Source organism: Taudactylus pleione, unplaced genomic scaffold, assembly GCF_031769625.1.
Source record: "Taudactylus pleione unplaced genomic scaffold, aTauple2 ptg001279l, whole genome shotgun sequence".
In the NCBI taxonomy this organism is placed as follows: domain Eukaryota; kingdom Metazoa; phylum Chordata; class Amphibia; order Anura; family Myobatrachidae; genus Taudactylus; species Taudactylus pleione.
The window spans coordinates 1,058,555-1,084,537 of record NW_028285679.1 but is presented as its reverse complement, the minus strand read 5'-3'; the positions used below and the strand labels follow the sequence as shown (position 1 = coordinate 1,084,537).

The following is a 25,983-nucleotide window of genomic DNA, read 5'->3' as shown; positions in this document are numbered from 1 at the left end:
CTCTGATACCCGCAAGGCGCCGTGAAAAGCCATCGAAAACGTCAATTGGATCAGGACCGCCTCGTACTCGGTAAGAGCAACTCCGTGAACTGCCCCCAATACTGCCGGAAGCAAATGAGCGTCCACAGGTTTCCTATGGTCAGCTACTGGCCGAGAAACCCGTGCCCAACCCTTTAAAGTCTTCATGATCAGAAAGCTTTTTGTAAAGTCAGGCTGTCCCCTCAATTTACAATACAATGCAATGCCTGCCAAAGAGCGCGTAACAGAAGCCATGGATCTGCCAGCCAAACGGAGACTCCAAATAAAAGCAAGCATCGAACGATGCTGACTCTTACCTGCCTGCTGCTACGGGAATAGTCTTCCCATTCATTCCATGCCTGATGGTATGCTCGCAACGTGGAGGGGGCTAGAGACTGTTCTGCTAAGCCCTCCATGCCGGCTTGATCACCTGCCACACATAAGAGGGTCAAAGCACCGCGTCAGCGTCAGCACCAGGAGCCAAAGATTGGAATCGAGCCCACTGGAAACGTGATAACGCATCGGCTCTAATTCCCAACACCGGCACGTGTTTTGCTTTAAACATAATGTTACAGCGCAAACATGTAAGCAGCTGCGCTAGCAAACGCAAAACCAGCAGGGAAGAGGCGCGTTGCCGGTTAATCACGTGCACCACGCCCAGGTTGTCACACCTGATCACAATGTTGCGATTGCATAACCATTCACCCCAAATTTCGAATTAAACCATTATGGGAAAGAGTTTGAGAAGGAGCAAGTCCTTAATCAAACCCCTTCCGTCCCATTCCCCCGGCCAATGACCAAAACACCAGGAACCATCGAGGTAGCATCCGAACCCCGTTGCGCCTGCTGCATCGGTGAATAGCTGCAGCTGGGAATTGTCCGTGGGTGGAGACATCCACAACCGGTCGCCATTAAAATCCTGAAGAAACGAGACCCAGACAGAGAGGAACCGCTTAAACTCTAAGGACAAATGGATCAAATGTCTCGGCTTAGTGACTCCAGCCGTGGCCCTCTCCAGCTTGCGCGAAAAAACTGCCCATTGGTATGACCTTACAAGCGAAATTTAACAGGCCCAGGAGAGATTGCGCCTGCCGAAGGGTAATTTTACTGGAAGCCGTGCACTCCGCTATGGCATTGCACAACTTGTAGACCTAATCAAGAGGAAGGCGACAAGCACCCGCTGAAGTATCGATCTCGATACCTAGGAATGACAAGCAAGAGGAAGGGCCCTCAGTTTTGTCCGCAGCAACGGGAACTCCAAAATGAAAAAACAGCGCTTGCAAAAAAAACAACAAATAACTACAACTATCTGAACTGGAAAGGGCTGACACACAGAAAGTCATCGAGATAGTGGGCTATTCCATGACCACCGCAAGAAAATTCCACGCACCAGTGTAGGAAAGTGCTAAATCGCTCAAAAAATGCACATGACACAGAACATCCCACAGGCAAGCATTTGTCTATGTAATATCCGTTGTCCAAGCGAAAACCCATACATCGGAATGACTCTGGGTGTAAATGAAGTAGGCGAAAAGCTGACTCAACATCTATCTTAGCCATCAGGGCGCCCGGACCATAACACCTAATGACGTCCAAAGCATTGCCAAAAGACTGGTACACCACCGAGGAAACCTCAACTGGTATGGCATCATTTACTGACGAGCCTGGCGGATAAGACAAATGGTGAATGAGCCTGTATTTTCCTGAAACTTTCCTGGGAACCACACCCACCAGGGAAACAACAAGATCCCTAATTGGGGGCTCAGCGAAAGGGCCCACCATACGACCGACGCCAACCTCAAGAGCCACGATATCCCAAACAATGTGAGGCAACTCAAAAACAGACTTCCAATTTCTAGACGAACCCGAGTCGACAGCCCTGCAAATAGGTAAACGAAAAACAAAACTGAAACCCTTTAACAAAATTCTGCATCCTGCAGAACCAGGTACCGACTCCACCATTTTGCTATCGCTGTGACACGGACAGGGGATGGAGCTTTACTTAGCACTAGTGCCTTTTGCTGGCTGGACAGGCTGCTGCTGGGGACCCACCTTTAAACACTTGGCCACTGGGTGGTTGCCACCGCATCGCAATCAGAGGTGACAAAACGACATTTTCGTCCCAGCGTAGAGGTAGAATTATTAAACGCGAATCATTTTCCCCCAGACGCCTGCTGCTGGCCCTGACAAACCGAACTAGATGCTTTGCTCACATTGTACCCCTCAAACGCAAGACGCAAAAGCTGCGTGACCTCCAGCCACACCTCCACGTCCTTCCACCCTAGATCTATAACCTGACTGCCATTTTGCTTGCGACAAAATTCTTCGTCGCAAGCGCGCCAAGCCCTGCCCTTGGAAGATAACTGCATGCTATGAACTAAATGCAGATAACTAATGACATTCAGGTGCTCCTCCGGACGCGTCTCCAAATAACAAGCCGATAAAAAGCAAAAGCCGGCCAACCAATTATTGTAAGATGTAAATGCTTCCAAACCTATACCGCCTTTTGCCCTAGCAGCTTTAAACGCCTTCTTAGCTTTCTCCGTAAGAGCAAAAATATCCACATATTCTCCCCTGCGGATCTTAGTGTGGCAAGTTGCCCTTAAACTGCGCAAATACAGCGGTGTTGCCACAGTGTACCCCTGCAGAACATTCTAACCCTTTCTCTATTGGCTTACGCTTAGGGGTGCAATGCCTACGCCTCGAGCGCCGCCTTGCTTCCAATTTTACATATTTTGCCGCTCGCTTACGCGCTCTGCCAGCGGTGTCCGCTTTAGATATAGAGGAAGCAAAAGATGTTGTCAAAGAACTAGAGTCTGAGAGAGACCCACCTGAACCCTCCGATGTCACGGTATCAGAGGAAAATCTGAACGTCCCTTCACCGACGTTTTCGTCAACAAGCCCCCCTTTCTCGACATCGTCATCTGAAAAAGAAGAAAGGACACCTGCTGCCACCTCTGCGGCCGGCAACCTAAGAACGTGCGTCTGACTAGCGCCCCGACTCAGCAAAAGGGAGGGTGCGGTAGTCACTAGACTTTGCTGGTCCAAACTAGGGGCGATAGCCCATAATGCTTGCACCAACTGATCTACATCCGCACCCCTTAGCACCTTTGCGTAATTAACGTTAGCAGGCGCGACAGTCTGGTTAGGCAAAGAGCCTGCTGGCGGAGCTGCTAAAAATGGGGCAAAAAAAAAAAAAACAGCAGCCAGGGTTGATAAGGCAGACACTATAGCTTAAGGTTGCTGCTATTTCCAAGTTGGAGAAAGGACCTCTGTGATGTAGACACCACGTGACGGCTGCAGGAGGCTGGACTGCTCCTGCGTTACCATCCACTAGGGCATAGAGGGGGAACAAATATCTGTGGCGAGTGCAGCGAGCCACCGTGCCCGAAGTGTGGCGAGTGCAGCGAGCCCACGAGGGGACCAGTTTTGGTCCCCCGTTACCATCCTCGCCCCTCCCCCTTTCAGGCGGAGTCACGTGGGTGTGACGTCACAGGGCCATCAGCCCTGTACAGTCTAGACATAACCTATAGCTTAAGGCTCTGGCTACACAGCAATGGGGGGGAGGGGCCGCAACATCTAACACTGCAGGGACTAACTGCGCTTGCACTAGCCTGTAACTACCAGTAGCCACTAAATCAACCCCCTCAGACATGGGGTCAGGAGTTTGAAGCAAACTCCCTGCAACATGGCTTACCCTTTGACTAAGCCCCGCCCCCGCTCACTAACATGGCGGGCGCCCCGCTGTGAGCGAGGAACGGAGGGGGCAACCAGGGGAACCTGACCCTCCCAGTAATACAGATACCTGCCAAGAACCCCGTCAGGACCTCCTCCTTTTACCGGAGGCTATGTCCCTTATGACGGACGGGAGAGCGCGCGCATGCAGCTGGTGCGGTGCGCTCCCGCCCGCAACCACCTGCTCTATTAGTGGGAGCCACGGCCGGGCCCGGGCTCAGCAGAGCCAGGCGCCGGCGCGTACTCTGCTCCCCCACAGCTACAGCGTCGGGAGCAGCACCCGCCACACACACGGCAGGGGCCGCCCTGCGGCGCCGGTCCCTAGCCACAGCAGCGACAGAAATGGAATCCGCCGCGGCAGAGGTTTTTTTTTTTTTTTTCCTACGCTGGCGTGTGCTCAGGCGTCCTGGCTACTGTAGTGCCAGGAGCAGCATCCGCCGCGACAGAGGCCTCTTCACGGCGCCGGCGTGGGCTCTGCTCACTGGCTGACTGTGCAAAGCGGGCACGAGGGAGCACGCAGTGGCTGGGACGGGGCATGGTCAAATAAAAGGGACAGGGACAGCTACAGGGACAATTTTCAATACCAGATGACAGGCCAGGACAGAGAGGGAAAAGAAAAGAATGTGAAGGAAGAATATAACAGAAGAATAGGGAGAGAAATATGCAGCAGGGAGAGATATGTATAACCCGAAGGAAAACAAACAAAAGAAAAGCAATTAATAGTATTGATATAATCACAATACAGAATACAATGCTAATCTCTGTTACTGACCAGAATCTGGAACAAAAGAGGCTTTGGCCCACACTTCTAGCCCTCTATATAATGTTCCCGTTACAAACCCGCCCCTGCTTACCATAGGCTAACTCCAACAAGTAATTTGCATACATGCCTGCCCCCATCCTAGAGGTTTAACACACCTCTTTTCTTATGTAATCATTCGGTTTCTCATCTATAATAGGTGCAGTGTGTGCGGGGCACACGGGCCCCTGGGTCCAGGGGGCCCCGCACCGCACACACTGCACCCATATTATTTTAAACTTACCTGTCCGTGGTCCTGCGTCGGATTTCAGCGCTGCTCAGAACACCAGAAAATGGCCGCCGCCGCCATTTTTCCGGTGTTCTGTGCATGCGCAGTAGACACGTATGCACACTCTAGTGCCCGGAGTCTACTAATGCTCTGGTGGATGGCCAGCTGCATCAGTCGGCTGCCGGCCACCGGGAAGAGAGGAGGGGGCCCCGCACGGGCAGTGCACATGGGCCCCTTCCTCTCTTAAGACGCCCCTGCATAGAAGGATATATCATGCCCCTAGTAAGATGGCCGCTGACACAGAACGATCCCATGGGATCTCAACCAAGATGGTGTATACAACAGACCACTCCATAAATAGCCACACACAAGATGGCGCACATTATTCCCTGAGGAAGACTGAATAGCCGATACGTGTTGGAAAGAACATGTACTAACATCCCAAGACCCAAACACTATCGGGTCCCCCTCCCCAAGTCTCCTCGCGGCGCCGAGTTGAGCCACCGTGACACACCTGCTGAGCCGTCTTGAGTACATGCGCTGACATCCATAGTGGAGCAGGGGACCGGAGACCGCGACGAGGACGGAGAAGAGGATACCGCTCACCTGGAGGTGAACAGGAAAGGACGCTGAGGGTAAGTATGTGCACCTGGGGGATACGGGATGCCGTCCCGCCAGCCGCATACAGGACTACATATACAACAGTTAGATTCACAGTGGATCGCTGGTGCCATTTATCAGACTAACTACAGCAGCATTTGTGCGACACACTGGTCTGTTAATTCTGACTATACCAGGAATAGTGTATATATCCCCTGATTGATGCACATAAGACTCATATCATTATAGAGGTATCTTTAAGAACTCATAACAAACCCATCAGTATATAGGGGCACTGTATCCTCATCTTTTGTACAATAAAAAACAATTATTTTTCAAACAAAATTGTGCAGTACATTATACTAAGTGAAGCGCTGACCTCCGTAATAAGTTTTATAATTAAGTAAAACACACCACATAATAAAACAAGCAGTATTACAACTCTATAAAAGTCAGGTTAAAACATTTTGACAATTTAACATACGCACAAGTAGGTAAGAAGCTATTATACAGGCATTTGATTGTAATAGGAAAGCTTTGACAGTCTGAAGCACACTTACCTACTCTCCCGGAAGTTGGGGGAGTCTCCTAAATTTTCGGGTAACTCCCCTCACCCCTGGAAGAGTGTCCAGATCACCCGCATGCCACCCACTTCCTAGTGAAGTGGGCAGGATGGGAAGATAATTGCCGGGAATCACGGATCAGTATAGAGGGGGTCCAACCTCACGGTCCTGCGATTCGTGGCACTTTGCAGTGATGGGGGTGGGGCCTAATGACATGGGAGTCCAGGCCCCACCCCCTGAAGCGGCCAAATGCGTCTCCTCGCTGTACTTCTCCTGGAGAAGTATGGACTGAAGGTTTGCCAGCAGCCAGAACACAAGGCATGGGTAAGCTTCAAACTAGCACTAGAAGGGAGAACAGAATATCTACAGCTACACAAGGGATGTGCTAAAAGGAACATTTTACCACACATTGGAGTATTATACTTCTGCAGTATCCGCAGTCCTGCAGCCTGTCTCTGAGGAATGAGGGAACTCGCAGAAGTCTCCTTATCTAGGGAACAGCGATGAACAAATTGAAGTCTGCTAAAGGCTCCACCCAACTTATAGCAACTGTTGCAGGACCAGGGAGGGGATAAAAGACCTGCAGCTACAGTACCAGGACCCACAAGGAGGGCACTGCGGCCATTTTCAGGTAGAATCTATCGCTGTGCCAGAATCTACTCACCCGCGCCGCCTAGAGAGAGGTGGGGGTGATTTGTGCAGTACCGCGGATGAGAGGTAGGTACAGGGCTTAAAGTGGCCCTGGAGAGGTGGGGGAACTCATCTCTCCCAACGCCTACCCCCCCCCCACCCCCGCCACGCTAGTCTGACAGGCCAAAACAAGTGTGAAAACTGTTCTTTACACACACACTGTTGTGTATAGGAAACAGTAAAGTGAATGGTGGGGGGCCTGAGGGGGCTATGACACTGTGAAATGCATTTTAGATGCTTTTTTAGCACTCCTGCCATCAGCTAAGACTACAATGTTAGATCACTTAATAAGTGACTCTCTGTATGTGGCACTTCTGTGGCACTTCTAGTTCCACCTACCATTAGAGGTGACGGAACTCAGTTCCACCCCGTTCCTGCCCACTTTAACCCCTGGGTAGGTATTATACATGAGTATAGGGTGTGTGGTGTGGGCTACTGTACACCCTGCACCCTTTATATTATTATTATCCTTTATTTCTATGGCGCCACAAGGGTTCCGCAGCGCCTCACAAAGTACATTAATGAATGAGCAAACTCGTAAAACAGCAACTTACAGTACAATCCAAAACAGAATAAGAACATGGTGTATAAACATTGCTGCAGCGATCATAACACTCAAAAAAGCAGCAGGGCGTCAGCTACCAAGTGTTAGGTGCCTTGTGGAGAGTTTTGAGTAGATGATCGTATGAGTGAGGGAAGGAAAAGCACATAAGGGAAGAGGGCCCTGCTCGTGAGAGCTTACATTCTATAGGGGGGGAGACAGACAGGGGTGACACAGATAGGGTAGACAGTCAGGAAGAAGCATGTGAGCAGCAGGTTAGGATGAGAGCTGGAAGGCTTTGAAGTAGTGAGTCTTGAGAGCCCGTTTCAAGATTTGTAGAGAGGTGGAGAGTCAGAGAGGGAGAGAGTACCAGTATATTATATATACGCCAGTGTCTGCAGACCTGTCAGATGTTACATAGGCTGGGAGCAGAGGGCTGGAATTACACAGTAAGAATAATTACTGTAATAAACTAAGTTTTCATAGAAACTGTAAAAAAAAAAGTTTAGAAATAGATTTTGGCTTCCCTTTCCTGCTCAGGTCTCACGATCAGCATATATACCGGAAGTGGCCTTATAGTTTCCTCTTTCCCGGGTGTCATCGTTTCGTCTCTAAATTACAATGTTTTGAGTGTAACAAAATACCAGTTTCACATCTATATTGCAAGTGAATTATTATTTCTGAAAGATCTACACGCACGCTTACAGAATGGGGAACTGCGTACCCAAATCCAGGTAAGTGGAAGATGGATTGTTCGATTCTTATAGACCACATGTACAGTAGAAATACCTACCCACCAGCTTCTGTATGATCTGATTCCTCATAGAACTGTTGCTATAGATTATTACGTTATATTGTGTCTATAATAATAGCTGGTATCATTTTACTTTACGCTTCCTATAGTTTTATTTTTATTTTTGTTTGGTTCCTCCTGGTTGGTGACAAAAACTTCCTGGTTGTTTCAGTCATGCACAGAATGTAGGTTTGGCAGAGCGATTTATGGTGGTGGCAGTCGGGGATACGCAGAACCGAAATACGGAAAAATACACAGCACTCTAGTATTGTACAAAATATGACACGTGAAGCTATGTATAGAAAATCCTTGTTTATTCAATCAGACCATATATAGGTGTAAGTAAGTCTCAATAAAAACTGTTGTAGCTACAAACATATTAAAAATTCCACCATACAAAATCGACATAGTAAACACCATAATACAGCATATATTCCCTAGAACAGGTTTGCAAAATGCATAACACATATACGGCTAAGGGATGTTATAATTAAAAGGATAAGAGAATTTCCCTTGTAGTTCAGCATTGACTGGCTGTGTTGTTTTGGCTACTATTGTACATTAATACTGCGGTATAACAGCGCACTGATTTGTGCTAAGGATCTCCCAGCGCGACCACTGATGAGTCTCCCAGCACTGCAGCGGGACAGAAGCTGCGTGTCGCCCATATCCATCAGTAGCGCTAAATTGAAAACAAATTTGTGTTTAAAACAGAGAGTTGCTCCTTTAGGTGTAAATGGGGGGATGCTCTGCTCAGTGATAATCGCTGCAACTGCTGAAACGGTGCGGAAGATAATTTCCTCAATAAGACTTTAGACAAAACAAATGCAGTTAATCACGTGATGTAATGCAGCAGGGATATATATATATATATATATATATATATATATATTCTCCACAAATTATAAATGACAAGTAGGAAGATTTTCTTTCTGTTAGGATGTTTAACTCTGATACTACAAGAGAATTTGGATGTAACGCACTTGTGTCAGCTACGGCTTGTATATGCAGGCCAACAGCAGTGGCAAATGCAGGATTTCCAAAGGGGGGTTTTCAAATGCTTAATTTTAGAGCCAATGTGGCCTGTCGATGAAGAGGGAAGACTTCGTACTTAACCAGCTTTAATAAGCATTATACAAAGTGTATTGTATGTCATAATTCCAGCATATACAGGACCAGTGATCACAATAAGCCATTAGATGTGTCATTAGACCATCCTGCCTGTGCTGAATGTATTTATTTTAGATGTAGGCACCATTCCAGGGTATGGGAGCAAGTCCGGGAGCCTGGACGAGCAGCAGAAGAACTTAGCATTGCCCTGGACATATATGTACATATTGAGCTCTACAGCAGTGCATCTCTAACAGAGCATGTTTTCCAGATCTTCTAGTTGGTGCACAGGTTATTTATTACTGGCTGATACATGTTAAAAGATCCACAAGTGATGCTAATTATTTCATTTGTGATACTGAGAAGAACATGTAACAATCTATTATATTACTATTTCTATTGTGGTCATGGTGTGGGCTGGGGAGGGGGTTTCCAGGCAGATAGAAACCCCCCCTGCGTTTGCCTATGAACAGCACTAGCAGGAATGAGCTTTTGTATATCCCAAGCACTGTAATTATAATTCACCATCACACCCATGATTAGATACAATCCACGACACAACAAAGTCAAATGGATACTTTCAGTAAAAATAGTAAAGTAGTTAGTTAGTATTGCATTCTCCTTCAGCGCAATCAGACAGCTTGGTGTAGACAGTCGGACTAGAAAAGATCCTTCTAGCGCGTTTCTTCCGTCCTGCGGATTTTCGATAAAGGAAACGGGGTACGCAGCACCGGAACAATTTTTTGGATCCTAATTTTTCATTCTTATAATAACTAGTTCTGGAAAAATCAGTGAACATCAGAAACTAATGAAATAAAGAAATAAAGTATCTAAAGTTACATGGAAAAGTGTCATCATAGACATGGGACCAAATAATCTGTACGAGAAGGTTAGGGTTAGGCACTAGGGGGAGGGTTAGGGGGAGGATTAGGGTTATCAAAAAAAAAAACATGTCGACTTCATGTGGTGACCATTTGTGTGTCAACCATTTAACAGTCAACCTTTTGACCCTGTCGACCAATTGACCCTGTCTACCTATTGCCTGTCAACCATTTGGCGTTGACCTATTGACTGTCTATCTAAATTCTGTAGATCTTTCAATTCACACCCGTTAGATGCCCTGGGCACCATTTAGCAGCTTTTCATAAAAGCATCGTAAAATGTAATACCAACCAATGTCATTTTTCTATCCCAGCTTAAACAATCAAAGCCTGCGTCTGATTGGTTGGCATGAGTTACAGAGCAGCAGCTGTCATAATCGTCTCCTACAGCAGATATACGAGGGCTGATTGAAAGTAATGAGACTGATTATTTTTATTGAGAATCAGATGACTCCACAGGATCTGAACATTTTATTTTTTTAAAGTACCTGTAGCGTCCTTCACATTCAATACATTTTTTGCAGCATTTCAACAACAATTAAAAGACGTGGCAGTAAACTGTTTTGTGACATCACTATTAGTGTTGCGGTTAGTGGTATTTTTCACCTCATCATCTGTTATTTCCGCGCAGTTGTTTTTTCAGGGTTGGGAATGCCCAGAAATCACAGCGTGCTAAGGGCCTGATTCAGACCCGTGCGCTAGATGCGGACCCTGGCTCCCAGCGTATGCAAATTCGGCTAAGTGACGGCAAGGCAGGCGATCGCACGGCAAGGCATAAGCACGCCCACTATGTCTTGGCGTGTGATCACTTTGTGTATGCAGACGCCCACCAGCCATTCATAAGACGCCCACTTGCGCATGTCATCTCCCGGAAGTGCATGAAACCATTGGTACATCGAGCACCATCGGATGCGATCGCAGCGCTTGAGGTTGGCCATACCCTACCACAAGCACTGCGAGCACCTCAGTGTATATTTCAACCAAGTGACGCGTCCTATGACTTTGGCTGTTAATTACTGCAGAGATGAACGCAAGCCGATCGTATCTGTTCTCGCATTGCGTGCACGGAACAAAATGCAGATAATCACATGTTTGAAGAATTGTGTGCGTCTGTTTGGCAGAACCGCACCTATTTGTACACTTAGTTCCACAGCCATTATCAAAATCAGTGCGTGCTTGTACCACCCCAGTCCTTGGTGAAAGAGATTTGTCTGAGAATAGGCGTCACTATGCGTATATGCGCAACAATGCAAAGCTCGCACTTCCACCGCCACGCCCTCTATCTCCTGAGCCCTTGTGAGAACTCCCTTTACAATTATTACGCAACTTCTGTTGAAAGTGTAGATGCCTTTGTTGTGCACATGACTCTGCGACGCCCGCAGTTGCTTGCATTTGGTTATGGATCACGCGCAGATCAAAAGCACGAAAGGTACTGTGCGCGCCTCAAACAGACTACACCTCTCAGAATCAGCCCCATAATGTGCTCCATATTGTATAATTAGTAGGGATGAGCGGGTTCGGATTTTCGAAATCCGAACCCCCCCTGATCCGAGCCGGGAACCGAGTCCGGCTCAGGTTTTCCCGCCAGATTCGGGTCCCGGAACGAGGCAAAACGTCATCATCCCGCTCTCGGATTCTCGCGGGTTTTGGATTCTATAAAGATCCCGTGATCGCCGCCATTTTTCATTACGGCTGTGGAGTGTGCAGAGTAGGGAGCTGGGAGCAGAGCTCAGTGTTGTACTTTTGTACTAGTTGTACTTTGTTATAAAAATAAAAAATAATATAGTACTGCTGGCCGGCTACTATGAAGAGGGAGGGAGGGAGCTGGGAGCTGTTGCTGAAGCTGACCATAGGGGCTGGCTTGCTACTGTTGTCCATATACAATACATAGGGGCTGGCTGGCTACTGTTGTCCTTGTCCATATAGGGGCTGGCTGTTGTCCGTCCATAGGGGCTGGCTGGTTGTAGTGCTGAGTTGTCCAGGGGTGCTCTGTCCTTCAGGGGTGCTCTCTTCACTCACCCCAAGTGTGAAAAGCTGGGCTGGCTGGCTACTGTTGTCCATATATATACATAGGGGCTGGCTGGCTACTGTTGTCCATATATATACATAGGGGCTGGCTGGCTGGCTACTGTTGTCCTGTCCATATAGGGGCTGGCTGGCTGTAGTGCTGTGTTGTCCAGGGGCTGCCCTGTATGCTGTAGGGGATACGCTCTTACAAATAATTTTTACAGGGGCTGCCCTGTCTGCTGTAAGGGTACGCTCTTACAAATAATTTTTACAGGGGCTGTCCTGTATGGTGCCGCCGACTTGTGCATAGTCATCCAGCTACCTCGGTGTAACCTTTTGGCCTAAAAACTATTTTGTGAGGTGTTCAGAATAGACTGGAAATTAATGTTATTGAGGTTAATAATAGCGTAGGAACAAAAAAAAAAATTCTGTAATTTTAGCTGTTTTTATGCTTTTTTCCAAAAAAATACAGATCCAAAACCAAAACACAAAAACCGGAAGGGTGGTTTTGGCAAAACCAATCCAGATCCAAAACACGAAGAAAGATCCAGATCCATAACCAAAACACAAAACACGAAAAGTGGCCGGTGCACACCCCTAATAGTTAGATATATTCACAGGATGAATCAGCAGAATTTGTTGGCTAGTGCTGTAAAAATACTCACTTCCCCAAAAGTCACATTTCTGTGAATAATGACAAGCGTGACGGGAGCGTGTGGAAGGTCAGAGGGATGGATGGGGTTATTTTTGTTTACTTTTATTTTCCTCCAAAAACAGTTGAGAATAAATAGCTGACCGCAGCAATGCGTAGCAAGCGCGCTGCATTATATAGCAAAGAGGGTTGTCGGATATAAGTTAGGGACCTCTGTTCTGCCTGTATCACATCAGCCTAGACACGGCGTAAACAGATTAAGAATTGAAGGTTCATGCGCAGAAATGACTGGTGGGAGCAGGACTGTTAGGTAACACGTAGCGCCATCCTCAGGTGATGCTGTGTTAGTGGCCAAGCAACGAAACCTCATCCTATTGTCACTTACTTAGTGCCGATAACGCTTCATACCATGGCAGCTATGGAAGACAGCAGCGTCACTGAGAATTCTCCATGATCTGCCTTTCCATACACGTGGGATTAACCCCTTGTATTACCATACAAAGGGGACATCACTCCTTCATGCACTTACCTCTATTTTCCCTGTATTCACACTAATGGCAGTCATTTGTTACATATTGACACATCAGCCATGTCATTAAAACTAGAGATGTGCACGGAATCCCGCATTTTGGATTCATTGTGTTTTGGTTTTGCAAAACCACCCTCAAGTGTTTTGGTTTGGGATTCGGGTAAAAATCTATTAAAAACCGATTCATAATAGATAAAACTTGATAAAAAAACAGCTAAAATGTCTGAATACAAAACTCGAGTTCGTTTTTTAAATCCGAGTTCCAAACCAGCAACAGATCCAAACCGGGTCTCGGTTCGAACCGGGACACAAGAGTGAATCCAAACCATTTACCCTGTTCTACTCGGAACCTCTAAATTCGGGTGTGTTTGGATTTCAGAAATCGGGACCCGCACATCTCTAATTAAAACCACTGACAGGTGAAGTGAAGTAATGATTATCTTGTTACAAAGTAACATGTCATGGGGTGGGATATACTGTATCAGGCAGAAAGTGCACAGCCGGTTCTTGTAGTTGATGTGTTGGAAGCAGGAAAAATGGACAAGATTAAGGATCTGAGAGACTCTGACAAGGTCCAATTGTGATGGCTAGGGACTGGGTCGGGGGGGGGGGGGGGTTCCTGGTGTGCAGTGGCTAGTACCTACCAAAAGTGGTCCAAGAAAGGACAACCTGTGAACTGAAGATGGGATCATGGGTGTCCAAGGCTCATTAGGGGTGATTCAAGGTCCGACAGTGGCTGCAATAGCACTGTTATGGTAATGCAGCAGGGGGCATCACGCCTCCTGAATGCACTACTGATCCAAGCTGCGTCCATGGATGCAGCTGTGGAACATCTGCTTGATCATCTGCCGGTTGAGTGACCATGGGGGTAACACAAGTCGGCGAACGCTGTCGCTCAAAAGAGGCAAGGAAATCTCTGTCAGCCAACAGAGATCCTGGCCTCTTCCCTAACCCCAATGGCGGCGACACCTCCGTTTGGGAACATGGAGGCTATCGCCGCTCCCCTCCCTGCCCACAAATGGTAGCATACTGTCAATAACTGACAGTTTGCTGCCGCTGTACGTGCTAACACGCAGGACCCATGCAGCACATGCACAGTATGGGTCTTGTGACACAATCGGAGAAGTGAGCTAACCATTTTGTTAGTGCAGATCTGTGAATTAGCCCCATTGATGCATGTGGGGAGTGAAGGCCAGCCCTATCCCACAGAACAGCTACTGTAGCACGAATTGCAGATAAATGTAAAGCTAGCTATGATAGAAAAGTGTCAGAACACACAGAGCATCGCACCTTTCTTAGTAAGAGACCGGTCAGAGCGCCCGACTCCTGTCTACCACCGAAGGCGTCTACAATGTGCATGTAAGTGTCAGGACTGGACCACGGAGCAGTGGAATATGGTGGCCTGGTGTAAAGAATCACGTTTTCTGTTACATTAAGTGGATAGCCGGGTGTGAGGGCATCATTTACCTGGGGGAAGAAGAAATAATAAAGTTAAAGGGAGGGATAAATATAGACAAAAACCCCATAAAACAAAGATGAACCAACAAATGACTGTTACCTGTTCTGCCATCATACTAAAGGTAAAGCATACGGCAATAGGTTGATCACAGAATTCCTTCATTTTGTTATGCAATCTCTAATAACACATGCAAATCTGCATTTCACAGAATTTATAAAAACAGTAAGGGCACTTTTCATCAATATTATAAAAAAAATGTGAAAAAGGGTGTTTTCAGTTTTTACACCCTTTTCACATTATTTTAGTATCAAAAACTACTCCCAGCCCTTCAATTCACATATTTTTTTAGTAATCAGATCGCAATTCCCATACTTGTAATGGGAAAGGTTATTCGTTCAGATATACTAAAAATGAAATGTAAAAAATACTGGGGGAAGCCCTGTGATAATAAATACATCTTCAGGCAGCGTTTTTAGGGCTTTCCCCCGGTTCCCTGACTCCTGCTCTGCTCTGACTGGCAGTGAAATAGACCACAAGCCGATCACTTAAAAAAAAGAAAAAAAGCACTTACAGTGGGCCTGATTCAGAGCCGTTCGCTATTTGTGGTCGTTCGTTCAAAAACAAGGGGTGGCTATTCAAATGATCCGTTCGCAAATTGCAGTCTGTTCCCACCTCTAAGTCTGAACGAGCGAGCAAAACATACGCTCGTTTATTTGATAAAAACGCCCCCTGGCCGCACGCACCATACGTCATGTCCGCTATTTATTAGATTAATCGAGTACATCGTACAGCGTATGAACTGCTCGCTATTCTTGTGGTTGGTGTTTTCAACCGCTATTTTGCGAGCAGTTCTGAGTTAAAAAAAACCAAGTGACGTGGTCAATGACGCTGCTGTATTAATTATGCACTCCCTTAAAACACCCGTTTTGACCTTTAAGCACGCCTGCGTTCGGATCTCCACTCCCCGTTTTCAAGCACCTTCCCCTGTTACCACCCACATACGCCTCATTCTGTCACTCAAAATAGCAGGCCCTCGCTATATTGCGTACCAACGATTTTCGGCCGCACTGACTGGTTCGCGCATGCGTACTAAAAACCGTACGCATGCGCAGATGTGCGAACATCGCTCGGAACGAGCGTACTGCCGCTAGCGAGTGGCTCTGAATGAGGGCCAGTATGTGCATTCAGGGACCAGAGATCGGTGCCCCAGTGAGGTTCTTCTGGGGCTCAGGTCAGCTGGTCTCCGGGCTCCTGCACTGTGACCCTGGTCAGCTGCTGCATAGAGCAGCTCCTGGGGTCACAGTGCAGGAGCCCGGACCTCACCGGAGCACCGATCATCGGGCAGGTAAGTGTATGCTGGGGAGGATCTCAGGGGAAGTGACGATCGCAGTGGGGACGATCGCGGAGCATTGGTGAATGCATGGATTTGCAGGCTTTATCGCAAGCTCTGTCCCTGCATGCAATTTTTTATACATCCCTGTAATGTATTGAAATATCGCATTGCGATATTGGACGAACTTATCACAGCCAATCCGTATCCGAGATTATCAGAACTGCACATGCTCTGGACCCGTTCTCTGCATATTTCACAGAGCCTCCCTGACAATGAGGGAGAGTTGACATGTATACCTCATAGTCACCACCCAGGAACATCCTGTGCAATACCTATACACATCTTCATGCATACGCTGAAATCTATACTGCGTCTATGTACATACACCATTGGAATGCATGTGCTACCTAGACACATATGCTGACTTAAAATTAAAGATGTGCGTGGACCCCCTTGTTTTGGCTTTGTTTCTAAGTCATTATCATGTTTTGGTTTAGGCAAAACTACCCTCAGGTGATTTGGTTCAGGTTTTGGTTCAAATTTGATAAATACAGCTAAAATGACATCATTTGGACCTGTTTATATGACAATCCACAACCCGAGTTCGGGTTTTTAAATCAGAGTTCCAAAATGACTGCTATTGATTCCTAATAGTCGCTAGTCACTATTTAGCGCTGCTAGTCGCTTAAGAAAGAATTGCTTTCCAGCCCAATTGTGTGGTTCCAAAGCACAAAAAGTTATTTATGTAAAGAAAAAGTAACACGATGAAAGATTTAACAATTAAAGTAAAAAGCAATAAAATAGTACAAGCCGATACATACGCATGCGCACTGGTCCCAGCATACAGTCATCAATCCAGAAGCCTGTGATCATCAAAGAGGATGTCTGAACACTGGGGTGGGGTCACTGCTTCTATACCTTACAGAGTTCTATGTTAACAAAGGAACTAATTGACAAGTTTCCATTGGTTCTTGCTTCTGGATGATCTGGTCATTGGTCGGTTCATATGGTGTCATCAGGGGCATGTCTCAGTTCTCCAACGGTCTCTTTGTGTAGTTTCCCGCCAAACAACTGGTTAATACTGGCTACAACACTACATGCAGATAATAACATTCTATGCAATAACTCCCTATCATCCATAACTAGCGGACGCATGATGCGACTTCTTTGCTGATAGATACGGAAGTCTGCAAATAAACAGGGGTTTAGTGTGATACCAAACATGACATGTCCACTATATTCCAAACCTTAGATCTCGTTTAAGTACATATTACATCATAATTATTAGCTAAAAATACCTTTAATAACTCTGGTTAGTAACTATTGCGAATGGGGACCATCTTGCACATATGCGTCCGCATATGTGCGTCTGTGTGTTGAATTAGCAACTATGTACAAATGAGCATCCATGTGTAAGTATGTGCATACGCATATGAGCATCTGTGTATATAAGTATATATTCATTTATATGTGTGTGCATTATGTGCATCAATGAATCTGTGTTGTGAATACGCAGTTAGTACATCGGATTACGCAACGCAAATTAGCGTCTAATCGTCAGAACATAGACGATTAGATCGTCAGATAATAATTGTACAACGATCTTAACCAATTATTTGAATTTGACACTGCAGTTGGTTCAACTCGGAATCCCTAAGTGATCCCGAACTGTGACTCGATTCGACTCGGACCCCTAAGTTCGGGTATGTTTGTATTTCAGGAAAAACACACATCATTTTACGTAAAACATCAGCCAATTGCGTACGACATTGATGCTGCCTCTCTGAATCAGACTCATTGGGGTAGATTTACTAAAGCTTCTAATGCAGACAAGTGGTGATGTTGCCCATAGCAACCAATCAGATTCTAGGGGGTAAATTTACTAAGAATCAAGTTTGGGCGAGTTTGCAAACTCATGCGAGTTTAGCCTGTTTATTTCAGACTCGCAAATTTACTAAGAACAAACAGGTGTGAGTTTGGAAGTTAGTTTTCTCACCCCTTTTTGGGGGTCCCCAACTCCCCTGAGATCCCCGGCTTGGCCTGAGTGGCTTGGGATGATAATGCTTTGGCCACAGAGCCCTGGTGAAAGGGTCTCCGGGCTGTTGCATTACAGCCCGGTCAGTTTGGGGATTGAGCTAGTTTTAAATATAGGGGGTATGCAATTTTTTTCCCCCTATATTTAAAACTCGGACTGGCCCTGCAGCCTGGTGCTGGTTCTTAAATTACGGTGGAACCCTACTCATTTTGTTCCCTGTAATGTTAGGAAACAGGACTGACTGGCAAAAAAAATCGACCAAGCTTGAATCTTAGTAAATTTATCCCTAGCTATCATTTCTCTTTTGCACTCTAGAAAATGATACACAGAATCTGATTGGTTGCTATTGGCAACATCGAACCCATATGCAATGCTTGTGGTTGACCCTAGCCTACCGCAAGCGCCGCTGTGTGTAAGACAGCTGTGTGACGTGTATGCTGACTGCGTCTTAATTATGCGCGCCCCAGAAACAGTGTAAAGTCACCCAGTTACACCTTCGTTCGCACCACCACACCCCCATTTTCAGAGACATTCCTCTTTCACTACCCACAAATGCCCCCGTCCTGTCACTCAGGCTTGCGGTGTGCCTGTCTGCAGTGAGCAATCGTTTTCCAATCACAGTGCCTGGTTCGCGCACGCGCGTCTTTTACATATGCACAGATTGCAAACATCGTCTGACTACGAGCGAGCGCAGCCTAGCGACCGGGTCTGAATCGGGCCCATAGCCCATTGACTCTGATTAGACACTACGGGCCTGTGATTTAGCAGTAAAGGCAAGTGCACTGCTGATTGCCGATTCCCGATTATTGGAAGTTTGCATGTGCGCACGACCCATTCTGCGCAAACGGGTCCTGCGTGACCGCACGCCTGATCTCAGCGCCATCCAACATTATGACCGATGATCGCAATGGTTATCCCGGGCTGCCACCTCGGCTGCAGCGCTGGGATCGCAGATGCAGCAGGGGGTGTCGGACACTTCCTGCTGCTCTCGCATTTTAGCAAGGACAGAATTGCGCAGCTGCTTGCGTGCATTTTTGTATATCCGATCTCTGCGGAATCAGGCCCTGCGTGATTTTATGACAGTAGAGATTGTACTAGTTACATTGGTTTTAGAGACACAGATCATTGACCATGTGCCCGTTTCACTACGGATCGCAACTGCGATTGCAATAGCGATTACGAGCGCAGTGTCACTGCGATAGTATGCTAATCCACTGCTATCGCTATGCCGTCGCAGCACTACACAAGGACGCCCACTTTACCTTACACACATCCATAATACTTAGCAGAATAGCGAAAACATCGGTACAATCGAGCACCATCGCAGCCTCACGCACACTTGCACAAGCTCTGACCTTACTCAGAACTTGCTAACAACCACACACGCTATGAGGCTTTATACGCGCACAAAGGAAACGGCGTGCGAATGCACTGGCATGTCGGCGTTCGCCCGATCACCACCTCCTGTCACCACCCACAAACGGCGCTTCCTATCAGTCACTCTGCTATGGGTTTCCCGATCGCAGTGGCCGGTTCTCACATGCACACTACGATGCATACACATGCACAGAGCGCAACAATTGGCCAATTGTGTGCGTAGTAGCAACTGCGATCCTTGCTGAATCAGCCCCCATATGAAAAATATTTTAGCCCAGGCAGACTGAATCAATCTAATGGTGCCTACACACTGGGCTTTGTGCTCACGATGCTCACGATCCCGACATCGTATACGATTTCCCTTGAGACTCCTCCCCCTCAGTCCTACACACGATCTGCACAAACGATCCATCGGGCATCCTACGTTTTTCAGTGCATCGTGTCCCAGATTGCCAGATCTGCCCTACAGCACGGCAGATCTGACGATGCGATGTACGACCAGCGGCGACGCGCATTGTGATCGTGAGTGGGGACTCACGATTTAGGCATATTTTACACGATCTGTCGTTCCGATGCGTCAGAATGGGCACGATCGTGTAAAAAAAAAAATGCCCAGTGTGTAGGCACCTTAAGGCAGCAGCACAAACAAGGAAGATGGGCAAAAAGAAGCTTTAGAACAACAATTATAAGGGGTAAATTTACTAAGAATCGTATTTTGGTTAGATTAAACTCACAGAGTTTCGCACGAACACAAACGAGTTTTTCCCGACTGAATAAGTAAATTTACTAGGACGCGAGTTTTCTCAATTCGTGTTTTTTGATGGTGAATGAATTCGAGTTTTGTCGTGTTTCGCACGAGTCCAATCTCGTGTGCAAATGTCCCTTGTTTTTTAGTTCCTGTGTGAGACAAAATAGATATGAGAACAGAAGTGAGTTTGGAAAACTGGCCTAAAAATGCATGAAGTTTCCTAGCAAAGTGCTGTGATTGGTTGAATCAGTCACATACACACTGACCAAGCATATAAACAGACAGGGTTGAGGGTTTTGTTAGGAGTTTGCATAGGGACAGTGAGGGACAGTGGTGGTGTTGGTGAGCTTTGTGCTTTTGTATTTGATTGGTGCTTGGTGTGTGGAAGTAGTTTTGTGGTTATTTGTTGCCTAGTAAGTTATCTGTTTGTCTTGATTTTCAGTCTCCATTGTGGTTTTTTTTTGGAGGTTTGTGTTTGTTTGTGGGTTTTATTTTCTGTGTTCTGTGTTTGTGTACGGAGGTGCTTTGGATTATGTCCAGGGTAGAGGAGAGGCAGGGAGAGAGTGAGGTGGAGGTGTTTGCTGCTCAAGCAGGCCTAGTGAGCAGTTCAGACAGCAGTGATGAGGCGCCCAGGCAGTGGGGCAAGACCAAGACAGGGCGCAATGTAAAGTTTACTTGGGAGGAAAACGTGGCCCTTGTTCAGGAGATAAGGAAACACCACTACATGCTGTTTGGCCGTCAGGCTGCAAGCACTTCTGCCCGTCGTAAGAATGCCATCTGGGCGTCCGTGGAGAGTGCTGTAAATGCTGAGGGGACCACTTACCGCACTCTGGATAACATTAAAAAGCGCTTCTCAGACATCAAACGTCATGTGAAAGAAAAGATGGCGACCGAGGCAAAGGCAGCCAGAGAAAGTGGCAGAGGCTCACCGTACCAGGCAGACTACCTGGACTATGAGGAAGAAGTTAAGCCCATGATACCACCAGAGGTTCAGATGTCTGAATGTCCAGGATACTGATGCCCCCAGGCGCACTGGTAAGTGGATATGTGAATGTTTTTGTATTGTTTTTGAGTGGGCCCTATTTGTAGTTTGGGTTACTTTAATTTACGCCAAAGTACTGTAAAGTGTTGGATTTGTGTTTGCGGTTATGCTTTAAATGCCCTTTTTTTGTTTGGGTCACTATTGACTTTGTAAAGTAATGTACGTTTGATCATATTTTTAACGATCAGTTCTCAGTCTTTAAATGTTTAACGTTTGCCATTGTTGGCTTTTGTCGGTTCAGGCTTATACAATGTGCTCTTCTGCACATTTGAATGTATTCTGTTGAAATACTAAGATGTTTGTTGTTCTGCTTTTGTTTTATTATATTTGGGTCACACATGCAGCAATATGTTGTAACAGCAGCTAACTGGGCAATTATTACACAGATCTGCTTTTGGGTTGTCTAGTGACTTATGTTAAGGTTCTGTGCTTGTGGTGTGCTTGTAGTGTGCTTGTGGCGTGCTTATGGCGTGCTTGTGGTGTGCTTGTGGTGTGCTTGTGGCGTGCTTGTGGCATGCTTGTGGTGTGCTTGATTTTGTTTAAGCAATTAAAACGTGTGTATTCTGAAAATGTCTTAAAACATACAGTACATTAATGGGTTAAACTTACCTATTGTAGCCACAGTCAACTATACTGATGGACATTTTTAACAGACCACAATGTTGAATGTTTGTTTTTTTACCCTAAACGACGAAGAAATTATAAATGTATTGTCAGCAAATTATATAAACAACCATGATAAACAGAATTCAAGCACACACTAAATAATGTAAAATTGTCTTTCATTTCAAAACAGGCAAAAAGTCAGCTACAAAATAAAGAAAACTCAGCCAACAGGAGGATACAGATTTGGGCGAGGCCGGTAAATAATGGCACAAAGGCCCTGATTCAGAGCCGCTCGCAAAAAGCGAGAGCTCGCTCTGAAACAGGGCGGCCGCCTTTTTTTTTTGGAGCCGGCCTCCTGGCCACTCGCTAAGTTGTGGGTGACCACCCACAGCTTTAGCGAGTGGCCAGGTGATGGTCACGATGGTCTCGACCATCGTGACATCGGGCTTGCGACGAGACCCTTGTGGTAGGGTCTCGTCTGCCGCAAGCCCCAGTGAGCGACCGGCTCTAATAGAGCCGGAAGCTCACTACTGACATCACTGGTGATGTCAGTAGGGCCGCCCACAAACGGCAGTCATTCCTTTGGGAACGCCTCCATTTGTCCAGCCACCCCCCCACCCCGCCTACAAAACGGGGCGAGCTGTCGATCAACATCAACAGCCGCCCCGTTTGTAGCGAGTCCCAGAGCGAGTGAATTTCTCACTCGCTCCGGGGCTTGTGCACGTGTATTGTGCATGGTGGGGCACGTGCGCAGTGCCCCACCATCGACCCGCTTGCGAGGGGGTCTGAATGAGGCCCAAAGTCTTTCCCTTTGCCCACAACAGAAAGAAGACACGTTGTAAATGAAGGAAATGTTTTTATTTCAGGCCCATCCAGTCAAAAGCAACCAGCAGCAGGAAGAAGGCTACGTAGCCGAGTGAGGGCCTATGAGACTGATGCTGCAGGTAATTCATGTCTAACATTGTTGGCTGGGCATTCCACAGTAAGAAGTACCAATGTAAAAAATTAAATTTTTCCTTTAAGGTCCATCCAGGCCACAGCAACCAACACAGAGCGTAAGACAGTCCAGACAAGTTGAAGCGTCTGATTTGGATGATGAAGGTAATGGAATGGAAACATTATTTGTCAACCTGCAGACAGGAATAAACAGTAAAACATTAATGTATGTAACGTCTTGCTATTAGGCCCCTCCTTGGCTCAAGCACAAATGCCACCCACAACACACCTAGAGCAAGACACCGGTTCAACAATGTCCTCACTGACTTGTGGTCCAGAATCCCCACTTCTGGAAGGTGAGTCTGTTATTTGAGTAAAGAAACATTAACATTACACACTCCAACATTTATAGATTTCAAATAAAGATTATTTGCCACATACTTATATTTTACATGTAATGGGTTGTATTTGAGTGTTACCAGGAATCACATTGTAGGCAGACCTACTGTTTTTTTTTTGTGCAACGTTGTTGCTAAATAAGGTTCCCTTTCTAGGTGAGCGGACCCAGGCCAGCACGGGCACACACCATCCTGTCTAAAGATTCTTCGACATTAAACATCCATTACTTAGATTACCTTAAAACTGCATGCAACATTTAAAAACTAAACAGCATACATTGAAATCTGCACATTCATTAATTACGTCATAAATCAAGTTTACCTCATAAAGATAATACATTTAGGTTCATATAACCCATTAAAATTACAAAGGGTTTAAAAAGACGACACTTGCAAATACCACTTCAGACACCAATGTAATGTTTGGAAATGATGATAGACACAGCTGTTGTCCAAACGGGAACGCCTCTGTTTGTGCAGCCACCCCCCCCGACCCGCCTACAAAACGGGGCGAGCTGTCAACATCGACAACCGTCCCGTTTTGCCGCGAGCCCCGAGCGAGTGAAGTTCTCACTCGCTCCGGGGCTGCGCACTACCCGACCATCGACCCACTGTACGCTGGCGAGCGGGTCTGAATCAGGCGCTTTGTCAGCATAGTGAGGATTTACATTACGTGAAACAGGTAATTATGTTTGGATGTGCCAAATTATGCCTTAAAGTCTTGTGTATGTTTATTATGTTTGTGTGATACAAACAATACTTACCCAATTCTCTTTTGAAGGCTTACAGGACACACCTGCGGATCTGGTCGCCGACATCGGCAATTTGGATCCTGCAGAAGCAAGTGAGGATCTGGTTACTTTAACAAGGGTATCGGTGACTCCCTCCATGCAAACACAGCATACAGAACATCAGACAACACCAGAACTACAGGCAACCCCTAATCCACCTCCTCCGCCTCCTGGACAGCCAGACCTGTCCTATTACCAAGCTATGTTAGAGTATCAGAAGCAGCAGCTCAATCTTCTCACCACCCAAGTTTGTCAAATTAATATGTTAAACAAACATTCACACAGGCGTAATAGGTCCGTGTCTGGACAAACAGTACAACACACACGATTGGCCAACTGTCTTGAGCAAATTAGAGAGGGTAATGGTAGGTACCAAAACACACTGTTATTGATGCAGGAAAACCAGGAAAGATATCATGAAGCTAACAACCGCTTTCATGCAACTTTCTTGCATTCGCTGGAGAACCAGAACACTGCTCTACATGACATAAATGCCACAATGATAAATTTTGGTACCCAAATCTTAGGGCGCTTACACGACCCAAGCATAAGCACTTCAGGAGCCAGCACTTCTGAAACAAATACACCTACAAGCACACCACCAAGACGGGCACCACGCACTAGAGGCGGAAAACAAGTGGCACGGGGTGGTAAAGTCCCACCTAGGGGTAGGTTTTAAAAAATTCTGTAAGTCACAAACAAAAAACATTCTTAGTGGGTGTAAGTTGCCCTTGATGCTTTTCCTTTTCTTATGTTCCTAACCATGTAAGTGTGCACTTGTGGTGGCCTTACAACTTAACCCCAATTTTTATATTTACAAAACATATGGATAAGGTGTAATCTGTTATGCGTACAATAATTATATGTATGCTTTTTACTTTTATTGTCCACCAGATTTCTTAGTTTTTTATAAAAAAAAAACATTATTGGGTCTACAGATTACATATGTGGGTATATGTGTTTAACATACCTTAAGGGAACATGCACGTGTTTTTATCATGGTAGTTTGTAGAATGTACACTATTTTTGGCAAAGCTAAAAATATACTTATGTGTACATCTGAAACACATTATAGTGAGTGTACACAATGTTGAAAACCAAATTTATGTAACAAAGGGTACTGTACATGGTGGCTTGTAAATCAAGACACACAGTTCGTAATAAGGCATTTTTTTTTTAACAAAATTTTTTTTTTTTTTTTTAAAGGCATTCCTGGCCAAAAAATTAAAAAAAGGGTTCTACCAGTACAAACTTACCCTTTTAACGCAATCAGCTTGCTGAGGATGAGAAAAAATATACAGGTTGAGTCTCCCATATCCAAATATGAAAATACAGATTTTTTTGGGCTTGACTGAGATAATGAAACCTTTGATTTTTGATGGTTCAATGTACACAAACTTTGTCTAAGGCACAAATTATAAAAAATAAGGTATAAAATTACCTTCAGGCTGTGTGTATAAGGTGTATATGAAACATAACTGAATTTTATGTATGTACACAAACTTTGTCCAAGGCACAAATTATTAAAGATATTGTATAAAAAATTACCTTCAGGCTGTGTGTATAAGGTGTATATGAAACATAACTGAATTTTATGTATGTACACAAACTTTGTCCAAGGCACAAATTATTAAAGATATTGTATAAAAAATTACCTTCAGGCTGTGTGTATAAGGTGTCTATGAAACATAACTGAATTTTATGTATGTACACAAACTTTGCTTGAGCCACAAAATTATTGAAAATATTGTATAAAATTGCCAGCAGGCTGTGTGTATAAGGTGTATATAACACACAAATGCATTCTGTGTCTATATTGGGGTCCCATTCCCAAGATATTTCATTATGCTATGCAAATATTCCAAAATACGGAATATTCCATTATCCACAATACCCCTGGACCCAAGCATTTTGGATATCGGAGACTCAACCTGTACTAAAATTTGTTTTATAAAAAAACATGTTTATGTTTATAAAACAAAACAAAACTATATTGACCCATTTACATTGCCACCACTTGACTAATACTTTATGGTTTTGTATGTGAACAGTTCAACACTGGAAAATTGTCATCAAACACACATTTGCAATAAAAAGAAATGACCAAGGTG

General features: G+C 45.6%; 1 protein-coding gene across 6 annotated transcripts in view; it reads left to right on the top strand.

Annotated features, from left to right (window-relative positions):
• Positions 1-7,779: 7,779 nt before the first annotated feature.
• CUNH13orf46 (chromosome unknown C13orf46 homolog) overlaps positions 7,780-25,983 on the top strand; it is a 50,375-nt gene continuing 32,171 nt past the window's right edge. For all 6 annotated transcript variants that reach the window (XM_088462875.1, XM_088462874.1, XM_088462873.1 and 3 more), the window contains exon 1: positions 7,780-7,909. Coding sequence is in view for 2 of the 6 variants with exons in the window: in XM_088462877.1 (XP_088319003.1) it covers positions 7,884-7,909 (26 nt within the window). In the remaining 4 variants the exon portion in view is untranslated. The remainder of the gene's footprint in view (positions 7,910-25,983) is intronic.